The sequence below is a fragment of the Penicillium bovifimosum genome, assembly GCF_028826915.1.
Source record: "Penicillium bovifimosum strain IBT 22155 chromosome Unknown utg000008l_segment0_segment0, whole genome shotgun sequence".
Lineage (NCBI taxonomy): Eukaryota > Fungi > Ascomycota > Eurotiomycetes > Eurotiales > Aspergillaceae > Penicillium > Penicillium bovifimosum.
The window spans coordinates 1,650,265-1,671,271 of record NW_026622717.1 but is presented as its reverse complement, the minus strand read 5'-3'; the positions used below and the strand labels follow the sequence as shown (position 1 = coordinate 1,671,271).

The 21,007-nt window shown below is 51.1% G+C and overlaps 10 protein-coding genes across 10 annotated transcripts; 7 read left to right on the top strand and 3 right to left on the bottom strand.

The window, feature by feature from the left end:
- Positions 1-390: 390 nt before the first annotated feature.
- On the top strand, positions 391-3,739 carry N7515_010314 (ion transporter; the record flags this gene model as incomplete). Its single annotated transcript, XM_056671057.1, has 3 exons — positions 391-634; positions 688-1,688; positions 1,742-3,739. The coding sequence occupies 3 exons, from the start codon at positions 391-393 to the stop codon at positions 3,737-3,739; spliced, it is 3,243 nt and encodes a 1,080-aa protein (XP_056517430.1).
- An 849-nt stretch (positions 3,740-4,588) lies between these two features.
- Positions 4,589-7,126, top strand: N7515_010313 (uncharacterized protein; the record flags this gene model as incomplete). Its single annotated transcript, XM_056671056.1, has 1 exon — positions 4,589-7,126. The coding sequence occupies one exon, from the start codon at positions 4,589-4,591 to the stop codon at positions 7,124-7,126; it is 2,538 nt and encodes an 845-aa protein (XP_056517429.1).
- An 831-nt stretch (positions 7,127-7,957) lies between these two features.
- N7515_010312 (synaptobrevin family protein) lies at positions 7,958-8,784 on the top strand (the record flags this gene model as incomplete). Its single annotated transcript, XM_056671055.1, has 2 exons — positions 7,958-7,992; positions 8,064-8,784. The coding sequence occupies 2 exons, from the start codon at positions 7,958-7,960 to the stop codon at positions 8,782-8,784; spliced, it is 756 nt and encodes a 251-aa protein (XP_056517428.1).
- Positions 8,785-10,217: 1,433 nt separating this feature from the next.
- Positions 10,218-10,996, bottom strand: N7515_010311 (60S ribosomal protein uL24; the record flags this gene model as incomplete). Its single annotated transcript, XM_056671054.1, has 5 exons — positions 10,218-10,370; positions 10,427-10,509; positions 10,577-10,613; positions 10,749-10,861; positions 10,978-10,996. 5 exons carry the CDS (start codon positions 10,994-10,996, stop codon positions 10,218-10,220), a joined length of 405 nt encoding a protein of 134 aa, XP_056517427.1.
- A 456-nt stretch (positions 10,997-11,452) lies between these two features.
- Positions 11,453-14,791, top strand: N7515_010310 (putative C2H2 finger domain protein; the record flags this gene model as incomplete). The annotated part of the gene is made up of 1 exon (XM_056671053.1): positions 11,453-14,791. One exon carries the CDS (start codon positions 11,453-11,455, stop codon positions 14,789-14,791), a length of 3,339 nt encoding a protein of 1,112 aa, XP_056517426.1.
- A 48-nt stretch (positions 14,792-14,839) lies between these two features.
- On the top strand, positions 14,840-15,127 carry N7515_010309 (uncharacterized protein; the record flags this gene model as incomplete). Its single annotated transcript, XM_056671052.1, has 1 exon — positions 14,840-15,127. One exon carries the CDS (start codon positions 14,840-14,842, stop codon positions 15,125-15,127), a length of 288 nt encoding a protein of 95 aa, XP_056517425.1.
- Positions 15,128-15,540: 413 nt separating this feature from the next.
- On the bottom strand, positions 15,541-15,750 carry N7515_010308 (dolichyl-diphosphooligosaccharide--protein glycosyltransferase subunit 4; the record flags this gene model as incomplete). Its single annotated transcript, XM_056671051.1, has 1 exon — positions 15,541-15,750. The coding sequence occupies one exon, from the start codon at positions 15,748-15,750 to the stop codon at positions 15,541-15,543; it is 210 nt and encodes a 69-aa protein (XP_056517424.1).
- A 768-nt stretch (positions 15,751-16,518) lies between these two features.
- Positions 16,519-18,210, top strand: N7515_010307 (Zn(II)2Cys6 transcription factor; the record flags this gene model as incomplete). Its single annotated transcript, XM_056671050.1, has 1 exon — positions 16,519-18,210. One exon carries the CDS (start codon positions 16,519-16,521, stop codon positions 18,208-18,210), a length of 1,692 nt encoding a protein of 563 aa, XP_056517423.1.
- A 747-nt stretch (positions 18,211-18,957) lies between these two features.
- N7515_010306 (alpha/beta hydrolase) lies at positions 18,958-20,065 on the top strand (the record flags this gene model as incomplete). The annotated part of the gene is made up of 2 exons (XM_056671049.1): positions 18,958-19,023; positions 19,091-20,065. 2 exons carry the CDS (start codon positions 18,958-18,960, stop codon positions 20,063-20,065), a joined length of 1,041 nt encoding a protein of 346 aa, XP_056517422.1.
- A 192-nt stretch (positions 20,066-20,257) lies between these two features.
- On the bottom strand, positions 20,258-20,743 carry N7515_010305 (uncharacterized protein; the record flags this gene model as incomplete). The annotated part of the gene is made up of 2 exons (XM_056671048.1): positions 20,258-20,445; positions 20,503-20,743. The coding sequence occupies 2 exons, from the start codon at positions 20,741-20,743 to the stop codon at positions 20,258-20,260; spliced, it is 429 nt and encodes a 142-aa protein (XP_056517421.1).
- Positions 20,744-21,007: the final 264 nt, after the last annotated feature.

The window sequence follows — 21,007 nt, the reverse complement described above, 5'->3', positions numbered from 1 at the left end:
AAGATCTAAGAAAAGCCCTAGAAAGGAAATAACCTTCTGATGGCCGGGGTTCTCATTGGCGACGATGTACAATGACGTGAGGGGGAACTGCAAGTCGGAGCTTAAGATTTCCCCAACGCTAAATACTTGAGCACTAAAGAATCTGATCTGATATTCTATCTGATATCCCTGATATCCCTGTTCTACTTGTTCTACTTGTTCTACTTGTTCTACTTGTTCTACTTGTTCTACTTGTTCTACTTGTTCTACTTGTTCTTTCGTTTGCTTTGATTTTTTTCTTTTTCTTTCTCTTCGCATCCCCACTCCGCCATGCTCTGACACCCGACCATAACCCCTTCGATGTGTAACCTTGGTTATGCATAATTAAGGCCCGGGTCTCCCAAGGCTACCATGTTCGCCTCACTTCTTCGTCCGAAACGTCAGCGCGGTCCAATCGAGTCAGCATTCGCGCCCTCTCCGGGGGTTCGCGTCGCGCGCAACAACCCGCGACGCGTCCGAGCCGATGAAAGCAGCGATGATGCGGAGCTGGAAGAGATCGATGAAGGGGATATTGATGAGGATTGGGAGGAAGAGGAAGAAGATGGTATACTAGAGTCTACCACCTTACTACCGATGTTTTCTACATCGCATTTGGGTATGAAGATGATCCCCGGGGCAGGAATGTGGCCAACATTTAACGGTGACTAGATGCGCTGCCCGTTTACAACATCACCCATGCCATTCGTCCCCTAATTGCCTCTCGCTGCGAAACTACCTTGACATGGGATCAACTACGCTCGCCGCAGGTCTCTCAGTTCCTGATCAAGCCGATCCTGCAGAAGATCATGTCGGCCCACTTCTCGCGGGCCACCCTCTATGCACTGATGGCCAATTGTCTACAATTTGAAAAAGAAATGCACCTGAGCCCAGGGAACAGCGGCGCAAATCAAACACGGGCGATGGTCAGCGAGCTGCTGGCAATCAAATTGTTGAGGGAATACTCGACGCGAGAATTGATCGATGCGCTTTCCTACGAATTTCATCCATTACAGGGCCAGGATCCAGCTACAATCTTTGCGTCTGGTCCCCAGCGGAAACGAGTAGTCGCTGCACGTGTATCATGTTTAGAGGTAGCTATCCGCGCGCAGGCTAAGCGATTCTTGGCCCATCCCGTCGTGGTGCAGCAATTGGAAGCTATCTGGGCGGGAACTGTTGTCTTCCACTCTGCCGCTGACAGTCTTCATCGTCATGTAGACTTGAACCATGGTAGAACCCTGAATTATGGAACAACAATGGATCCAACTGGGGATATTGCAACTGATCACAGCAATGGGGCTCTCCGACGATCAGTGACACTTTACGATCCTCGGGACGCCTCCTTGTTCAAGTTGTCGCGCCTGAGGGTGCCGCGTTATCGACAATTCCTTTCTACACTATCATTTGCAGTGCTCTTGGGGCTTTTCTTGGCTGTTCTAGAACAGCGCAGCCGCAGGATCACGCCTCTTGAGATCATCTTCTGGTTCTGGAGTGCCGGGTTCATGCTCGACGAAGTTGTCGGATTCAATGAGCAAGGCTTCAGCCTCTATTTGATGAGTTTTTGGAATTTGTTTGATGTGGGGATTCTGCTATTGCTCTTCGCATATTATTGCTTGAGGATCTACGGCACATTCCTCACATATCCTCGGGGCCAGTTGATCACTGAACGAGCGGTAACTCACCTGGTCTTCTTGATTCCACTACACACAGTACTAATTGACTCCAGTTCGATGTCCTCGCTTCCACAGCCCCCTTGCTATTTCCGAGACTGTTCTCAATCTTGGATCATTACCGCTATTTCTCTCAGCTACTGATTGCCTTCCGTATAATGGCATCGGATCTGATTGCGGTTTTCGTCCTCATCGTCATCTCTTGCTCGGGCTTTTTCGTCGCTTTCTTGAACTTTGGGGACAACGGATCCCCCAAAGTGGTGGCTTATGGCTTGTTCCAGATGTTGATGGGATTTACACCAACCGCATGGTCCATGTGGGATGAATATAACGTATTCGGAAAGACAACCCTAACAATCTTCTTATTTATTTGTCATTTCGTGGTTGTCACCATCTTGATCACGGTCCTGACCAATTCCTTCATGAGAATTGTCCAAAACGCAAATGAAGAACATCAGTTCTTGTTCGCAGTGAATACCATCTCGATGGTGAAATCGGACGCCTTGTTCTCCTATGTGGCGCCAACAAATGTCGTCGCCTGGCTAGTGACCCCGTTTCGATACATGATGCCCTTCCAGGAATACATTCGGCTCAACCGGACCATTATCAAGATTACCCACTTGCCCATACTGTTCACGATCTGCCTCTATGAGAAAACAATCCTGAGTGCTAGAGTCGGGCAGCCGATAGATTCGATCGAACCGGGTCTCCCAGAGGAAAATCCGTATCTTGCACAACCACGGCAGCCCAGTCGGTTCCGTGGTTTCAGCACCAGCGCATCAGTCTTCAAGCGAGAGCCCTCGGTAGCGACATACCAAAAGGATCGAGCATTAGAGGAAGTATTCCGGCGTCCCTATAGTGATGATCGAATCAGAAAACCCCCGAGCACTGTGCATGAACGCCAGACGAGTAACGTCATCAAAGACTGGATGCAAGAGATCGGATCTGGGCCAGCCAATGGCCCCGATGATGAGAGTTCTGTGGTTGTAGGCCAGCCTGATATGCACCCACAACGACCCGGGATTTCTTTCCGGGCGAGATTGGCCAGCCGCTCTCGAAATTTCACAGACACAACCCGATCAGTCGCATCTAACCCCGAGGACCGTACAAGCTGTGTGAGGAGCCCAGCCACCCGGCCTCGGCGCACCAGGCCTTCCGCCTCGCCTCTGCAGAAGCGGCAACTCTCCCATCATACAGACATGGAGGGCGACGATGAACTGACTAGCAACGAAGATGAGCACTCCGGCCAAGGGTCCGCGGCCGACTCGGATGGAGTCGCCGAGAAACGCTCCCCAAAGTTCTACAGCTCACGCCCCTCTACCGCTAGGATCATTTCGGGACGCAACAGCCCTACACGTGGCCCCAGACATATGCGGAACGCTTCAGGGGTCACCATGCTGTACAACCCCCTCGGCTCTCCGAACGCAGAAACGGAGGGTCGAATCACACCCCCACGGCCAGAGACCGATTCGTCGGATGGAGACCACCGCCCTGCAATGTCCACCTCGATGGATCAAGGTACCATGAAGCGCCACGTCGTGGGTGTATCTCGCCCCCGAATTCCTCTAAGTGGACTCAACCCGAATTCGGTCCCCGAGGTGGATAGTATCTACCTATCTGATCGGGCCATGGGGCCACGGCGTCGCACATCCCTCTTTGATCTAGGATCTGACTTGGGCGACAACAAGGCCGTGGCGGGCGGCTTCGCCGGTGCCATCCCATCCAGTTTTCAGACCCAATTGGGCTTTGTCTCGGCCGGTGTTCGTCGTGAGGCGCCAAATCAAGCCCAAGACATGCTTAGCAAGTTAGTCCTTTCTCGCATGAGCAACATTGAAGAAGGATTCCGCGAGGTCATCAGAGAATTCAAGGATCTCCGGCGCAACGAGTCTAGTCACAGTCCTAGCCGGCCTGATGGATCTGGAGGAGCACCATGGGAGACAAGAAAACGTGACAAGAAAGACTTCAAGAAAAAGAGTACTAACTCGCCCGGAAGCCGAGCTGGCAGTGGTGGCAGTCCATCCAAGGGGGAAGGACTAAGACTTGATGATAACTAACCAGTACTGATTACCTTGTTTTTTACTACATTGTGCCCTTCGATGGTAATGCCAGACACAAATTTCTTGTGATTCGGTTTCCCCTTGGTTTCTAAGCGGGTTTCTGCTCTTTGGCCTGGCAAGTTGGGGTTGTTTCGCGGATACCAGGCTCGCTCAAGTCGCATAATGCCTTCAAATGTTCAATGTTCTAAGTCATCACCAAGAACATTTTACCTCGATGCTCCTGCAGATTGGTTGTTGTCTAGACTGCTGCAAGACAGCGGAATTAGTAGCATTGGTCAGGTTATAATTCTGTAGATTTGATTCCCACTACACATACAGTACATAATGCACTGTTGCTATTACAAGGCTACAACCTATATAGTCTTGCCAATGTGGTGATTTAGAAAAAGCATATCGAATCACAGTCAAAGATATCCACATATACGGAATACCTGCTACATATAGGAATCATATTTAGACAATGAAGTCTCCCCCCACATCCTGTACAGGTTCTAAGTAGTTCTTGGCTGATCCACCAGGATGGAACTATGTATGTCTTTCTCCTCCTTCCTCTAATGCAAGTGTATAAGTGAGGAGCCTGACACTGTATGTCTTGTTTGTTGAAGCAAAGTGGTGGGGCACGTGGTCTGTCCAGGCAGCAGAGCCTCATGTTGTCTCAGCAGCTGTCGTCTTTCAGACTCTTTCTCTTCTCTCACTATCAACCAACTGCCAACTACCTAGGCAATATCTACTGTTCTAGCTCTAAATAGGCTTATATTTCTCCAGCCTGAGATTTATAAGCTTTCTCCAATTGAATTCTCTTGACTCAACTTTCGTTTGTGATTGGACTATTCCCTCTTCTCCAGAATGGAGTCAACTTGCCCGTCAAAACTAACGATTCAGCATGCTACTGAAAACCTTCTCCTGCTCCAGCGGAACCGTCAGGATGGTCAACAAGATGGTGTGAGCAATGATACTGCGAGTGAACCCACAACAATCCTCGATGCTACATACACCTTCGATGATCCCACGACAAAGACAACGAGCCCTCTGGCTCTGCAGAATTCAAACTTTGGCCCTGCAAGTACGCCATGCTTACTTCTTTTGCATGGTGCAGATACCCTGGTTTTCGTTGATCCTCCAGAGACAGTCCGAGCTAAGTTGCCGCCTCACATCTCGATAGTTCCTCATCGTGTTCACAGCGAGAAACTATTGGCCACAGGATCAGCCTACTTTAAACGACTTTTTGATCCTAAGATTCAGACCCGGGTCAAGAAACGACGCGGTCTGACTGGCACACTTCCGGATGGCGTCCAATACGTCTTGGACCTCACACCTCCAATGTTAGATGAAGATGCGCTGATTTTTGTGACCCAACTTTCATGTCCTATGAGTATCCGAGCATGGGCCTTGCAGCAGAGTACATGGAACTTGCCCTTGTCATGTGTCGGAGGTCAAGAAGACATGGAACCCTCCAACGTACGCCTGCCTACGACATTACCTGACATTGCAGCCGATACCTATATCGGCCCTGATGAAGATTCCGGCAATAATCCAAGTGAGTGTTCAACTTGGTTGCAAGATGCAGTCCCGCCTGGGATAGAGGAGGAGCAACGCTTGCCTCTGGAATACTCCGCCTCCCGTCATTGCGAAGGGGTGGAGCATATCCTCCACGTCCTGGAAGGACTGAGTCCCAACTTAGCCACCCCTTGCAAGCTATGGACTTTCTTTGCGCTTGCCCAAATTTTCGACGTGGCTTCTGTACCAGCTATCTGCGACCGTATCGCCTCGTGGTTCTACGAGCTGAATAATGTGCGGTTCATCGAGCTTCATCCTGATGTAACGTACAGAGTGGCCTGTGGGATTAAATCCTCCTCTCTCTGCCAAGATGCTTTTGTCGAATTGGTTGGTGATGAAGCTCTGCTCTACCTCATCCGGGCTACACCCTTCAAAGCAACTGCATCTACGCAAAGTCTGGTGCAAAGTCGGATGCGTGACATCCTAGATGACACCGAGGTACAACGCATTGAGTATGCTAGCAAGAGTTTTGGGGACTACGTTGTTCGTTGCTTCTTGCACCTGGCCGGGAGTGAAATGCCCTGGTTGGCGGACATCCCTGAGTTCCAAAAGCTCACTCGCCACCTCCAACATTATCCTGAAGATCAAGAATTTGTGTTAAAATTCATGTTGACACTGACGGACTTCATTCGTGATCGCATCTACGGTGCTTTATGCAGGGCAAGAGACACAAATCGCTCTTTCCACGTGGATCCGCATCTGAGGAGACCCGAAAGTTTGTACCAGCGACACCCCTTTGATAGAGAGATAATGCTCCAGCGACTGATTGGGAAGGACTTCTGGACCTTGTTGATAAATCTGGACCTCTGGCGGACTGAACCGCCTCGCACAGAATGTCATTCTTCTATAGCGGATATTGGTGATGGCTCGTTGGTTTTCCTCGATGAGACCGCAGCAAGCATTCGTCATGTGTCGGTTACTGAATTTCGCCACATGAGATATCAGTTCAACGAGCTTGTCCGGATGAGAGCTCAAGAACTTCAAGAGAAGGAAGCCCTTGTCATGCAGCTTGCAGGTAGGCATGTCATGATGGAGGTGACTACTAGTCCGAATGCTCCGCTGCCCCAATCTTTCGAAAGCAGCTCTAAGAACGGTCCTTTCCTCAACCCCATCCCAACGATTCCGCCCAAATCAACCCTACCGGCAAATTTAAGTGCAAGAGATTTCTTCAGCGACAGCGCTTTCAAGATCGAAGTCCACTCTTTCATAGAAAAATACGCGCTCGAGATGTTGCAGGTGCCTACCACAGCCACCATTCGACACGAACTCACGGATACACTAACCTGCCTCACATACAATGAATTCCAATACCTATCTCTGTGGGCAGGTGGCAACGACGATGGAACCGGTGGTGTTTTCACTGACTTGAACATTCCCTCCATGGATGCCGACGGATTCTCCGGCCCTGGGCCCGCCGTACATACCGGCAGTTGCACATCAACCAATGAGTCTATCACCGAGCTGGACCCAAGCGACTCCTGGGGCACCGTTCGCGGCGCATCTCATAATGCGACATACAGTCACGTCTCTGATCTCATGTCCGTGACCTCTACAGGCTCTGCCCGGGCCGAGATAATTTACGCAAACGATCAGTCGGGAATTTACATGGGAGAAGCAGATTATGACGATGAGAGCACTCTCGATGTTGCTTTGGCTACCGGTGACGAGGAATACGAGACACAGAGCAATAGCACTGTGACCATGGATAGAGCCTCATCTATCTTGTCCTCCGCCGATCCGGGCGACATAGGTGCGGACCAGATGGCTGATGATAGCGACGATACCGAGTTTGAGGTTGTCGATGCGCATGACTACATGTATGCGTAGAACACGCTGGTAGGGAGTATTCTTTTTCCTTACTTGAGCGGAGGAAGCAGTATGATTACACGAGGTTCGAAAAATATGGGATATGTCTTAATGAACGGAATTCAATGACTTACAAAAGCTACTACTTTTCTTGACTTTGTAGACCTCAGTAGGGACAAACCTCCCGCCAACGTCAGCCCGGAGATGTTAGGACCGGCGTACTGGCGCTTCTTTCTTGGATGGTCTTCCTCGGCGCTTGGGTTGGTCTGGCGAGCCTTTCTTTTGCAGGCATCGGCGGCAGGGTCGGAGGCTTCGAAGGATGAAGGGCCAAGAAGATCAGGCTGGGCGTCTAGGCCGCCAAAGAGAAGAACGGATGAGACATCTCAGCATGAGATGACCGAAACCGATCGTTGAAAGTAAATAGCTTCAAGCATGGTACTCCGTACGGAGTAGATGGTAGAGGATAAATTCCAGTGGGGTTGTGCTGTACATACTACATGTACCTCGGACCGCAGCCTGGATGAGGGCGAATTCTGCAGAATTCTGCCACGCTAACCTGATTGGGCTGCTTCAAAGCTGATTCAGCTCCCTGAAAGAGGCAGGCGGTGGATTACCAAAGTCACCGCCTTCTGGGGTCGCGGCTGAGGGAACTAAGGCGGGCTTGGGAGTGCCATGTACAGAGAAGCCCGAGGTTCACATTGAGCATGACCATTTGAACGAGCTACATCAAAGGGTATATCACAAACGCCTGAAGACTGCAAACTTTTCTAACCATCTGGCATACTCGGCTTTCCTCCTACAACCCCCTCTACTCCGTAACTCTCAGATCACGGCCACTGACATCATATCACTATGGCTTCATCCTCACAGACGAGCTCTTTGCTCTAGTTAGTTCTGCCCCCTATGTCTGCCCGAAAACGGTAAATGACTGTTTACTAACGACCATTGTCTTCTTCAGCTCTTGTGTTGCTCATCGCACTACCATTCTGGCTGAGCACTCCGCACCGGGCACTTCATCGACCTCCGCCTCGTCACTTGCTTCTATCATCCTCCCAAAGATCACACATGATAAGCCCCAGAAACTCACCTTCACCCATGAGCGGCTATTTGTCCATTACATCGCCGACTCGCCTACGGGCAACCAATCCGACGATGTGAATCGCTCAGAGCCCAACTCGCACGCCCCCTTGAGCTTTGTGGTAGTTGCATCCGCCGAGCAAGGCCGTCGCATCCCATTCGCATATCTGCTAGAAATGAAGCGCAAGTTCCTTGCCACCTACCAACCATCTACAACCGAATTCGCCTCACTACCCGCCTACGGCTGCGCCGCGTTTAACAATGAGCTCCGCTCCCTCCTGCAAACATATAACACGGCCCCGCCAGCCGACTCGCTCGCATCCGCCCGGCGCGAAATTGACAGCGTCCGCGATATAATGACGGAGAATATTGAGCGGGTTCTAGAGCGCGGCGAGCGCATCGATCTGCTGGTTGACAAGACGGACAGGCTTGGGGGGAGTGCGCATGATTTCCGGATGCGCAGCCGAGGCCTGCGGAGACGAATGTGGTGGAAGAATACCAAGTTGATGATCATGATGGTGATTGTGGTTATATTTTTGCTTTATCTCTTCGTCGGTATGGGATGTGGACTACCTGCATGGGGGAAGTGTGTTGGACACTAGCGAAGTGACAGTGGCTGGTCAACCTCGACCTTTCTCATTCAGCGAGCCTTTTTTCGAATATTCAACTCATGAGTTTGCTTCGGTTCCTAGCACCCATGAGATACGACGCCATGGGTTTTTGCTTCATTGTTCTCTGCGCTGTTTACTGATTGTGTTGCTCTTCTACTTCCAAAGGTTCGATGTATATTAAGCTATTTGATTTGTGTTTTGTTGAGGCATTGAAGCTCATTTGCATGTTATCTACTGAGTGATGGAGGCAAAATACATAGCCATCCAATTCCAAGATTTGAAAGATCTCACCCGTCTTCTGTTGTTGATGGCCTGGTAGCTAGGTTCTCTGGGTATTATATGTTCTGATGGTTATCATTCTGAAAAACAACGTCTCATATCGACATCCGGACGTATCGAATCTGCGAGTACAATGGATGCTTGTCTGCTAGGTTTCAAGGTTCAATTATGGTGGGAACCTCCAGATTGATATATGTTCCCAACCTTGTAATTTTGCAGTCAAATAGCCAGACGGGCTTATCTCGCGAGATGACCAAAGAAAGTAGCAGAGTACAGGCGTTGGACATAAAGCAAGTGCATGTACTGCGTGAAAACTCATGCTCCCATTTTGTAACGTGCCATGCTGGTCGATTTCAACTATAGACAGGCTGGGTGTGATTCCAAGTCCTACGCTACGAACTCTTGATGTAAACATTCCAAGGTTATTGTGGAAGAGAAGATGAATTGGTTGTAGAGAATAGTGAAACTTGAATGACGAATATCGACTCGGGCACCTCCGGGGTTGGAATCAGTCCTTCCAACTTACAGCCTACAGCTTCTATACAGATAGAACTTCCACTCGAAAGATATGTACCTCACCATCAAACTCACTGCGTCCTTGCCCGAAGGCGTCAGAGTGAGTCTGCAGGTAAGACAGAGACCACCAGCTTCCCAGTAGCCCTGCGGATTCTCTACGCCAAGTGTTTACCTCTTCAACCATGGAATCCGCCCTGAAAGGACGGGATTGACGAGGAGATATATAGGCGACACTTATGCTACGTAATGCAAAGTGTAGGAGATCGAAACAAGGGGAAACTGCCCCTACAAGTTCAACATGCGAAGACGCTGGGCCGAATGAGCAAAATGGAGACGAAACGAAATGGCTGGGGATGGTGTTGTATCATTCGACGGGCATCCTATGCGCGGGAAATATGAGGAAGAAAAGACGCCGGTTGTGCAGAGAGCATTGCCCTGCGAGCATCGACTCCGGATAGAAGAAAAAGGAAATTTTGTTCATTTTTTCATTCATCGCAATGCACCTGGTGTGAGAAACTTTACCCTGATCATAGCAGGCTGGAAATTCCGTTTCTCAGAGTCCTATAGATGAACCCGCGCCGTCAACCGCCATTGCAACATGAACCTAAACCCCACACGCGAAAAATCCCCTAAGCCGACTTGCTCTTGACGGCCTCACGACCCTTGGCGATGCGCTCAATGATCTGCTCACGGTCCTTGTCAAGGTGAAGCTTGGTGATGACAACCTTGGAAGGGTGGAGAGGAATGGGAACGCTCTGGCCGTTGCTCTTGTCGCGGACGATCTAAAACAGAGTAAGTATCCACTGCACCGAGTGGGAAGTGGGATTCGAATTCGTACCTTCTCAACGAAGATGGAGAACTTGAGACGGTAGACGTTGGTGATCTTACCCTCACGTCCCTTCTGCGAACCTCTGGCAACAACTGTACATCATAATCAGTCCCATGCACTCAATACAATCTGCAGGTTGTGTCAAGAGTGAAAACTCACCAACTTCGTCGTCCTTGCGGATAGGAATGGAGCGGATCTACCGTAGAAGGCTGGTTAGAATCGTGGTGCGTTGTGACATGCAGGTACAGGCTGGATCGTCCGTGGTTTCCAAATCCGAAAACCCCTATCCGGCCAGACCAAAACTCGAGATGGATGTTCAAGTGGTACATACTCCGTACTTCTCCTTGAGTTCCTTGGAGACGGGGGCGCTGAGGATGACACGGCGCTCGCTGGAGGGGGCCTGGAAGTGTGCCTTGCGAGACTTGCTCCGCGAAGAGGCGATACCTGAGGGAGACACCATCAGTATTTAAAATTGAATATTGGCGAAAATTCGTCTCGATGGGAGTTTCGGGCAGTAGTGAATCAAATCGGCGCAGCAGGAATTGCGAGATAGTACGCACCGTGGGTTCGGACAGCCATCTTAAAGGTCGTGGGTGGGTAGTGAACGGGTGTCGTTGGCGTTGGTCGAAGAGAGGATCTTTTTCGATGTAGCCGAATATTCCAAGTTGGAGCGGGATTGTGTGCTTACTAAGATCCCGCTAAGCCGCGTCAGGGCTTACAAGCTGACACCCGAGAAGTAAGGCAGAAACGTACTGGCCAACGTGTGATTGGATAATGCCGGGACCCACCTCGACGCGCCAAATGCGCCTCGATGGCGGCGCAAGTCCGCGGCTTGTTTATCGTCATTCTTCGCATTTGCCCTCAACCTTCGTCTGGTTAGGTCGCCTATGGTTGGACATTATAGCGATCTTTCCTTGCTCGGTTGAAACGATTCTTTCAATGCGTGACGGATCAGGATCAAGTCTTTTTCGCCTGAGGTTACGACATACTCAGCGATGAGATTGAAGCTGCTAGACGAGCCTCATACGAGCTGACATGTCAAACGAGGGCATGGACGAGAATGTCTCGTTTCCAGGCTTTCTTTCAGCAGATGGCGTTCTCGACTACGGTCTCAACCTCACCAACGCGGCCTATCAAGCTCAAGTATCCCGCGACGCGGAGGAGACAGCTCGGACCCAGGCGCTCATGCAAGAGCAGGCACAGAACTCATACTCCTCCATGATATCAACAAATACCGTGATCAACAGTGCCTTGCATCGCTCTCCGGTGTACAGACCAGGATCGGATGGGCAAAATGGAGGAAGTTTTCGCCAGGAGACCAGCAGTGCTCAAAACCAGCAGTCTGCCAATCCATATCCTGGACCTTCTCCATATCAACAAAACAGTGCTCGCCGAGTGAACAACCGATCTGGGCCATTTGGTTCGTCTTCCCAATACAATTCGCCTGCTCAGGCGCCCCAGGCTGCGTACCGCCAGTCACTTTCGGATACGGCTTCTTTTGGGTCCCATCGGAGGCATACTGGAACTACAATAGATCTTTCTGAGGCTGGCCAAGGGCTTTATAGGATCAGTGAATCCACAGGGGCTTTGCGTCCTGTACAAGGAGCTGTCTCAACAATGGCACGGGCCCCACGAATGTCACAAGTGCAATATGGAAACTCCTCAGCTATCCCAAATCAGCAATATCAGCGGTCACCAGCCCAACTACCCACGGCGCAACAAGGGTCTGAACCGATGGCTCAAGTCCAAATAGCACACAATCCGGCTGCACACTTTCAGGAAACACAAGCTTCGCATAGGCACATTACGAATCCGACTCATAATGCCCAGGGTCATTCTAATTCCATTGCTATGCAAGGAATCCGGCAAATGGCCCCCGTCCAATGGTCACGCACGCCCGAAGCAAGAACACAAGCATCGCAGAGCCCGTATCAAAGTCGACCTGCCCGGGCACAAAGTACACAGCAGCTGATGCTTCCCACTCCGGCACAGAGAAATCGGTCTGCGACGTGGCTTGAGATCAGACCCGAACAAGTGGGCCAGAGTCAAACATGGCAGACCCCACATCGAAGCCATTCTACCGGCCTGCCCTCAAATCCCCAGCAGCTATCTCAATCTACCGCAGAGCAAGGAAGCCGACCGATGCCCCGCGCGCAAAGTGCACATACATCGGTAGCGAAGACCGGAGAATCGCAGCCCCTTTATCAGAGCCACTCGGCGACTCCAACTAAGACAGGACAAATATCATCTCATCCACATACGGCACCGAGCTCTCGCACCTTGATAGATGCTGGGTCTAACGCCCATTTGGCCTCGATCGAAGGATGTGAACATTCTGTAGTACGTAGCGCGCTCAGTTCCCGCCAGCCGACCACCCCAGCCAAAAGTACGCATGAGATTCCGATGTCAAACTCAACGGCCAATTCCGCCAGTTCGGAGCGAACATTCTCTGACTTCCCTGTTACTGTCTCTACGCCTGCTACTTTGACCCCGCCTGCACAGAAGACTGTCGTACAACATCAGCTTGGACAATGCTGGCCCATGGGGAATGAAGTGCCTCAGGGAAAATCAACGCCCGAACCATCATACCGGGCACCAACGCAGACAAGCCAGCAACCCCCAATTTCCCAACCTGATAAGGAGAGTATGCCAGCAGCATCGTCAACCTCTGCTTCAAATCCTCCCCATGCGGCTTCCATCTCTCTGCATGCCACAGGACAAACGAGGGAATTGGAAGTATCTTCTGGCCAAGGGCAAACCAATTCGGGAAATCCACAGTCGCGGACTTATCCACTGCCGAGCCCACTACACCATGAGACGAAGCGGGGTGCTCCAGACCAAGGTCATGCGGGAAGCTCTATGCCACCGGCAAAGATACGACGCATGTATAATAGTCTAGGCCAGCCAGTGACCTTTTCATCCGCTGGTTCAACCCGGATGCCAGATTGCTCGACGGTGGTGTCCCGACCTCACGAGGCACCTTCTTATGGGATTCGACGCGGCACTGGTAAACTCCTCAAGAATCGCGACGACCTGGTCCAGCCAATAAGACCGAACGATGCGTTGCCCAAGAAATCGTACAATCCCGCTACGATCGCGCGGGATGTCCTGATTGCTGCTGGAAGGCATCCGACGGAAAAGCCTTTAAACCATCATCTGGGAGCATTACGCCGGAATTTCACCCGAATTCCTCTCAATGCAGACCTGTCGACATTCCGCTGGGACGTTGTGGATGGCGCGCGAGAATCCCAAAAATCTACTCCCATGCCTCTGGCTCCTGCTGCTCTGGCACATCCCCCGCCAATCTCTCAATCACTTCCTCAGACACTCCCTCAGACATTTCCTCAGACACTTCCTCAGACACTTCCTCAGACACTTCCTCAGACACTTCCTCAGACACTTCCTCAGACACTCCCTCAGACACTCCCTCAGACACTCCCTCAGACACTCCCTCAGACACTCCCTCAATCGCTCCCTCAATCACTTCCAGCTCAACCATTCCCACGTGATCACCAGGACACACAAAATCCCGTGACCACACGTGCTCCGTCGCAGCACGTGGCGTCGCGTGACACACCGCCCAGCCGCCCAGCTCCATCGCCAATGAGGATCGACGCGCGCGCCCCTTCTGGCGGGTCGAGCGCCCCGAGTACTTCGCCCTCAAAACGTTCACCCCACCACGCTTCTCCCTCCAATCTGCCGTCTGGGCTTCCTAAAGTTGACTCTCCCCCCGCATCGCCTAAATTATCACCTCGTCCACCGGAACCCCTGCCTTCCTCCCCACCGCCGCAACTCAAACCGCGTCGACGATCAGCTGCGAATTGTGCAGCTCCAACCGATCTCGTGCGTCCGGACATTGAAGTTCCTTCCAAATCAACGACAAAGCCACAACCCCAAGCAAAGACGACCAAGGGTCGGTCAGGCTCTGGCAAGGGTGGAAAATCGCCAGACACCAAGGGTCTTCCTGTGCCACAAGTGGTTATACCACTGTCAGCAGCTAAGATGCCCTCGAAGAGACAGAGACAGCCAGGACGATCTCAGAAAAGCGCAGAGAAGGACACTGAGGCCGCTAGCCATTCCGTGCCCCCCGTGCATTATCAAATCTATCCATGCAGATGGGAGAAATGTACTGCAGAACTCCATAACATCAACTCTGTCCGAACCCATGTTATAAAGGTTCATATTCCACACTCTCTTGTGTGCAAATGGGCAGACTGTGGCAACAAGACACCGATGGCTGCAGCCGATATGTTTACGCACATGGCGACGGAGCATATTACGAGAATGGCTTGGCAGCTTGGGGATGGGCCAACGGTGCCAGTACCTGGTGAGAACATAACTAGCTCGGCGCATCATGCTTCTCCAAGGGGCTGATGGGCACTTGAGATTTGTTTTGGTCTGAAGAGACATATCTAACACAAGATGGACGATCTAGCTCAAACCGACCCGATTCATCCTTCCGGGCTGGGCGACCGATATGCTCGCGAAGGTACCATGGTTTTACCGGTGGATGAGCAGCAAATCACGGCCTTCAGCAAGACCCATGGGAAAGCTACAGAGAAGATGAAGGCCCAAGCCCTGCTTGAAGCGGGACGGCATTGGAAACAACAGATTGGGCCCGAGATGGACTGGAGTGACCGTCGTCTGTCAACGCCAGCTCGGCAGCCCCGAGTCCACTGTGGAGAAATGGCGTTTGTTGGATCCGATTAATGGATCAGATTGACTTGAAAATACCCTTTCGGGTACAGGGTACCTCCATGGGTGGTATTGGAAATTTGCATGGGCGTTGGCGTCGAAATTCATTTTAACGTGATATCCTTATGTTGTCAGGCGATCTCACAATTGTGTATTATATATCTAGGGGTTTTTCTTGCATACGGCGGTTTTGCCCTTCATCTACGGACTTTTTAGCGCCCTTTGCATAGGCATCGCACATATTGCAATCCACCACTTGAGAACATCGATGAATAAAGCCAAGAACTCGGAGAAGGTGCGTTTGTCTCCTACTAATTGGCCTGTAGTATACAATTGTGCTGTGCCCGTCGCTGGTAAAGATAAAATCAAAAGATGTAGGCATTGGTATCTTGGTCACCTGCTGTGCTTCCCTTCAACGACTGTCGCATTTATTTCCCCTTCCCTGAAGCCAACACACCAGTGCTATCTGTGGGTACCGGCGTTGTAGCGCTCTTAGCTTTGATCTGGGTTGCCGATTTGGTAGATTCTGGCTCCTCGTCGCTAGAATTGACATCAAGGAAGTGGTATAGGACAATCATCATCATAGCGCATGAGCCAAGGAAGATGGCGAGGCGGTAGAGGTCATCGTCGGAGATCATTGTGAAGGAAGCTTGTAGAGAATTGGATGGTCACAAAGGAAAGCGATTCAGATAATAGACGCTGACAATCGGTCGAGAGACCAGCGAGGCGGAGAATTGGCGACTGCAATTGCAGAAGACACGTCGGCCAGTAGTTCGAGTGACACTACACAATTTAGCTGCGTACAATATAATCACATGTACAGTCACAAGCAGGGTTGTACCTTTGGTTTTAGGGGTCGAGAATAGCCAGAGAGTCAAGAGCAGTCGAAGGAGTCTGAGAGATGTGAGAGATGTCCCCAGGTTCCAGATGATAAGGTGACGGTGGCTCTGAGCTATCGGGGGTGCCAAGGTTATTGACCTGTACCTGGTACCGATACTGGTAATATTACCAATACCTGTACGGCAATGCAGCGGATTAGTAAGAAATGCAAGTAATTCAAAGTAATCAGGAAATGCGCTTCTTTGGGACTTTTGTACTTTTGTCAAATCCAATCGGATTCTCTTACTTCTTAACTGACCAGGAAGAACTATCCTTGTCGGTTACTCTTCCGAGATCCATTTTCAAAGACCTCGCAGGTCTTTGAAACGTGCCGTTCCCCCTGGGTAACACGAATCATCGAATTTCCAACGGCTGTCACGGTTACAGTACATTGGACAACTCGAACCTCTCTACTTCTCCCCTCTTCTCCCTTCCCCTCAATCTATTTGGTCTATTTGGTCAATTTGTCGACGTGTCGATTCTTCTTTCTCCACTCGAGTCGTTCCCTATATGCGTCTCCATTCACCATGACTGAATTGCAGACCACTTCCGGGTCCAGACCCGGTCCTGCGCTCCTGGCGTGTCTTCAGTGCCGGCACAAACATCTCAAATGCGATGGCAGGACTCCCGTCTGCAGCCGATGCGCACAGACTCAATCATTTTGCGAATATACCAAGTCTCGGAGAGGCTACAAAGGTCCATCGAAGAAGCGTCGCGCTAATTCACCGGATTCCCTGCCCATGGATCCCAACCCAGTAGACAAGCTGGATGTCCCCGTGGACTGGACCTTACAGACTGGCTTCACCTATTCGCCAACCGCCCCATTGCCTTCCTCCGCATCGACGAGTCCCGGATTGCACCATCTGTCGACGCCAATGATTCCGAATGTCCGCCCGATCACCGGTCCATTGACTCCGGAGTCCTCGACTGCCATTGGCGGGGATGGCTATTTACTCGATATCTACTATAATTATTTTCACGCGGCCCATCCGATCCTGCCACCACACAGTGTTTTATATCGCTGGGTTTTTCCCGCATACCTGGAGCAGGTGATGAAGTTCATCGGTGCCCACTTCACCTCAGCTGCCTCGAGCGACACGTACCGGCATACCGTTGTCACAATGGTCCAACAACAAGAGCTGTCGATTGAGAAGGTGCAAGCGCTACTTCTGCTGGCAATTGTACTTCATTCGGACAACGAGCGCGCCGAGGCAGGCATTTGTCTCAGTGGTGCGGTCGATGGAGCCTTCGAGCTTGGCATGCATCAGGGAACTTTCGCGATTTATGCCAGCAACGGGGATCCGATTCGCGCAGAGTCGTTGCGGCGCACCTGGTGGGAGCTCTTCGTCATCGAAGGTCTCATGACTGCCCTTGGCGTGCAGCGCGAGTATCGCACTAACCAGGTGCCGCTTGAGGTCACGCTTCCTTGTGAAGAGCGGATTTATCACGATGCCCTGCCGCCGCCACCGTCCCCAACCATTGCACAATTTGATGGGCGTGTATTTGCGGAAGAAGAGCTTGATTTCTCCTCGTACTGCTATCGGATTGAATCCATAAGGATTCTCGGCCGCGTGGTGGCGATACAGGAGATGACCGAAGGCCAACAGGACCATGTGGAAGCTATTGATGCACGCATTGGTAGCTGGAGTCATCACTTGCCCGAGTCTAAGGAAGAGCTCTTGCGCCCCGATGGGAGTGTGGATGAGATCATGTTTCAGGCGACGATGATCTTGAACGGTGCCGCCATCTACCTCAACTTCCCACGGTCTGATCTTCTCTCGTCTCCTGCCGTTGCCGCGGAAGTCATCTGCGGTCACCATGGCCCGATCAGTGTGCCCGCATTCTCTCACAATGAGCACGCTATGAAGGCCTCCAAGGCCGCCCGGGAGCTGTCTCGACTTGCAGCTTTCCGTCTGCCCGTCATCAAACATACTCCCTTTTTCATCTGTGCGCTGACTCTGAGCTCCATTGTCCAGCTGGCCTCGTGCTCTGTCAAAGCCGGTCAAATGCCGGACCCTAGCCGTGACCGCTTGGCGTTGACGATCGGTGTTTTCAAGTCATTGGCCCGCACATGGGCTATCTCGCAATCAATTATGAGGCAGATCAAAGCCGTTGCACGGGATGTGATGGACTTGGGGCTGCGTCCGACGATGGAATCGCTCGATCTCACCACTGTGCTGGATAACAGCCAGTTCTGGGTGGATCAGGGCCCGAGCTGAGAAAGAGGATAATACAACTTGTCTCGACCTTTCTCAATCAACGTGCCTGACGCCTAGGCAGTCCCATTTGCGACTGTCTAGCCGGTGATCGTTGACCCAAGTCTAGATCAATGACCTCTGGTCAGGCGGCTGATGTGTTCGTCTTACCGCCCCCTCCAACCCCCTGCAGGGCTCTGGCTCCCTCGGAGGTTGGCTCTCCTCCGACCCCATTCGGTATACAGTTGTATCGTCCGGGTTCCGACCGGGGGATCTGCGAAGGGGGATGAGACGTGGCCGTAGGTTTCCCCGACCCCGGCTATATTGAGCACCCATTTTGATGTGCTGCCACCTTGACTTGGGCATAGACTATCAACATGGTCATTGCGGATTGAGACTGCATCCATGAAATTTTCAGATCTACCACAGTATTGGAGATATAGAAAGTCGATGATCGATCCTCCATCTCACGCAGATATATTATTTAGGAAAAATGGGCTTTTGTCTGGTATGGAGATCTTTTGATCCACTTGTTGACTCTTTTTTGGGCTGATCTACATGTAAAAACTACCCGATTCGGTCAATTGGATGGCTCCGAGGTCATGGGAAGACGATCAATATTGACAACGTCATACAGCCTGTGAAGTTATTCAATTTGACGTTTATATAAGACGTTGCCTAGTTATCTGGTTTCCTTCATCTTCTCATATTCTTGCCCTGAGACTCTTTTCATCTCGCCCTCTCAGCCCTGACGGCCCATTTTATTCGACAATGGATCCTTACAACACCAAAGAGGCTATCCTCCAGCTTGGTATCATTGATCCAGTGATGAAAGAAGTAAGCATAACCCAGAAATAACATTCTACAAAGTGGTTCTACCAGTGCTCAATGTGTGAACATGTAGATATTCAAGAAGAACCCGCCTCTCGACCTATCTGTACTGCCATATGAAGTTGTACGCGCAGACTCACTCATGGGTGAAAAAGCCACCTGCGAGAGGTTATCGAAACATGGTACTCAAGAGACGCTGAAGACCATTCCCATGCGAGATGGCTATGAAAGCGAGATTCGCGTGATCAAGCCGCCCGATGTACAGCCCAGCACCCCGCTTGTGATATTGATCTACGGTGGTGGATTTATCATGGGCACGAACCTGCAACTAGTCCCCTGGGCGACAGCAACTGCGGCACTCTACGGAGCAACAGTGGTTCTACCTTCCTACCGATTGGCACCAGAGCACAAATTTCCGATCTCCCACAACGACATCTGGGATACGGTGAAATGGCTCTCTACAAATGCCTCTTCACTGGGTGCCGACCTCTCCAGAGGCTTCATCATTGGCGGCAGCTCAGCCGGTGCCAACCTATCGATATCTACAGCTCACCGCGCCAAGAGAGAGAATCTCTCCCCTCCAATAACAGGCGTGTTGGCCTCCGTTCCACCCTGCATGACCGAGGAGACTGTTCCATCGAAATACAAAGACCTATGGTTGTCACATGAGCAGAATGCGCTTTCGCCCGTGTGCAGCGCAAAGGACATTGAAGCCTGGATGAAGTTGTTTAAGCCAGATTATCTATCTGTTGATTTCTCGCCGTTGAATTCAGACGTCCCGCTTACTGGCATGCCACCCACTTACGTGCAGGTGGATGGGATGGATGTTCTGCGCGATGATGGCTTGATCTATGAGAGACTGCTTCGTGACGAAGGCGTCCCGACTCGTCTGGATGTTTACCCCGGCATGCCGCATGGCCATTGGCTGTGGCCTGAACATCCGTTATCGACCACGTCGCAGATTGATGTACTCTGTGCTATTGGATGGCTGCTTGGCCAAGAGCCTGCGAGGGAGGAAGTTGAGCGTCTGTGGAGCACGGCGCCTTAGGTGGACATCCAAGTCTCATGAATCAGAGATTTTGAAACATATCCGATACTTGTGATGTCGCTTGGAAGCTGTATGTATAGGAGAACATAACATTGCAATTTCATGAACATATTGAAGCCAGCGAACCGCAAAGAAATAGGTAGCTATCGCATTCTCCAGCCTTCGAATACCGCACAGAGCAAAAACCCCAAATTATTCAAACTTGCGAACAAATCTCAGCCGCTTAATAGCAAGAGCAAAGTCATCAGCGCCATTAATCGGAATTGCCCGTCTACCGCCAGGGATAGCATCCATTAACTGCTTAGTCTGCGTGGACTCCAAGCTCAAACTGCTTCCGAGATTGAAACTGTCATGGACGACTTTATGCGTCTGGAGAGTGCCTGCACAGATCCATTTAGCAACGGTGGTCATGAGACAACAGGCAGGATAAGTCTTACGATCGGCTTCGGCGAGGTATTTGTTGGCTCGCAGGATTGCAGCCCATATAGCACAGATCTCAGCGACTCTGCCAAAGGTGTCGTTGCGGATCCAGCCTAAGAGGCCATTGAGGAGGTCGGGGTCTAATGGGATAAAAGGCTGGTGGGTGTCAGAAGGAAAAGGCGCAGTCGGACGGTGCCTGGTCTCTCTAGTGACCCGGTAGGCCACGGGGACCTCGGCTGCCAGACGCTCGTAATTCATCTTGTCTAGAAGTTGGAGAATCTGGGGGAATAGTGTGATCCAGGGGGAATAAGAGGTAGAGGGGAAGAAATATGTAGAGAGAACAACATGTAATGCCAGTGTGGCACTGATACTTGATTGAACAAAAGCCCCGAGTAAAGTGATAAATCACCCTGCTCTATTCTGGGAACAAAGAACTTGCACATCTCCCATGCCCTGCAACGTTTACTGAGTTCGATGAGAGTCTTAGAACAAAGAAACACTTGAGCGTAGGATTTATGGAAG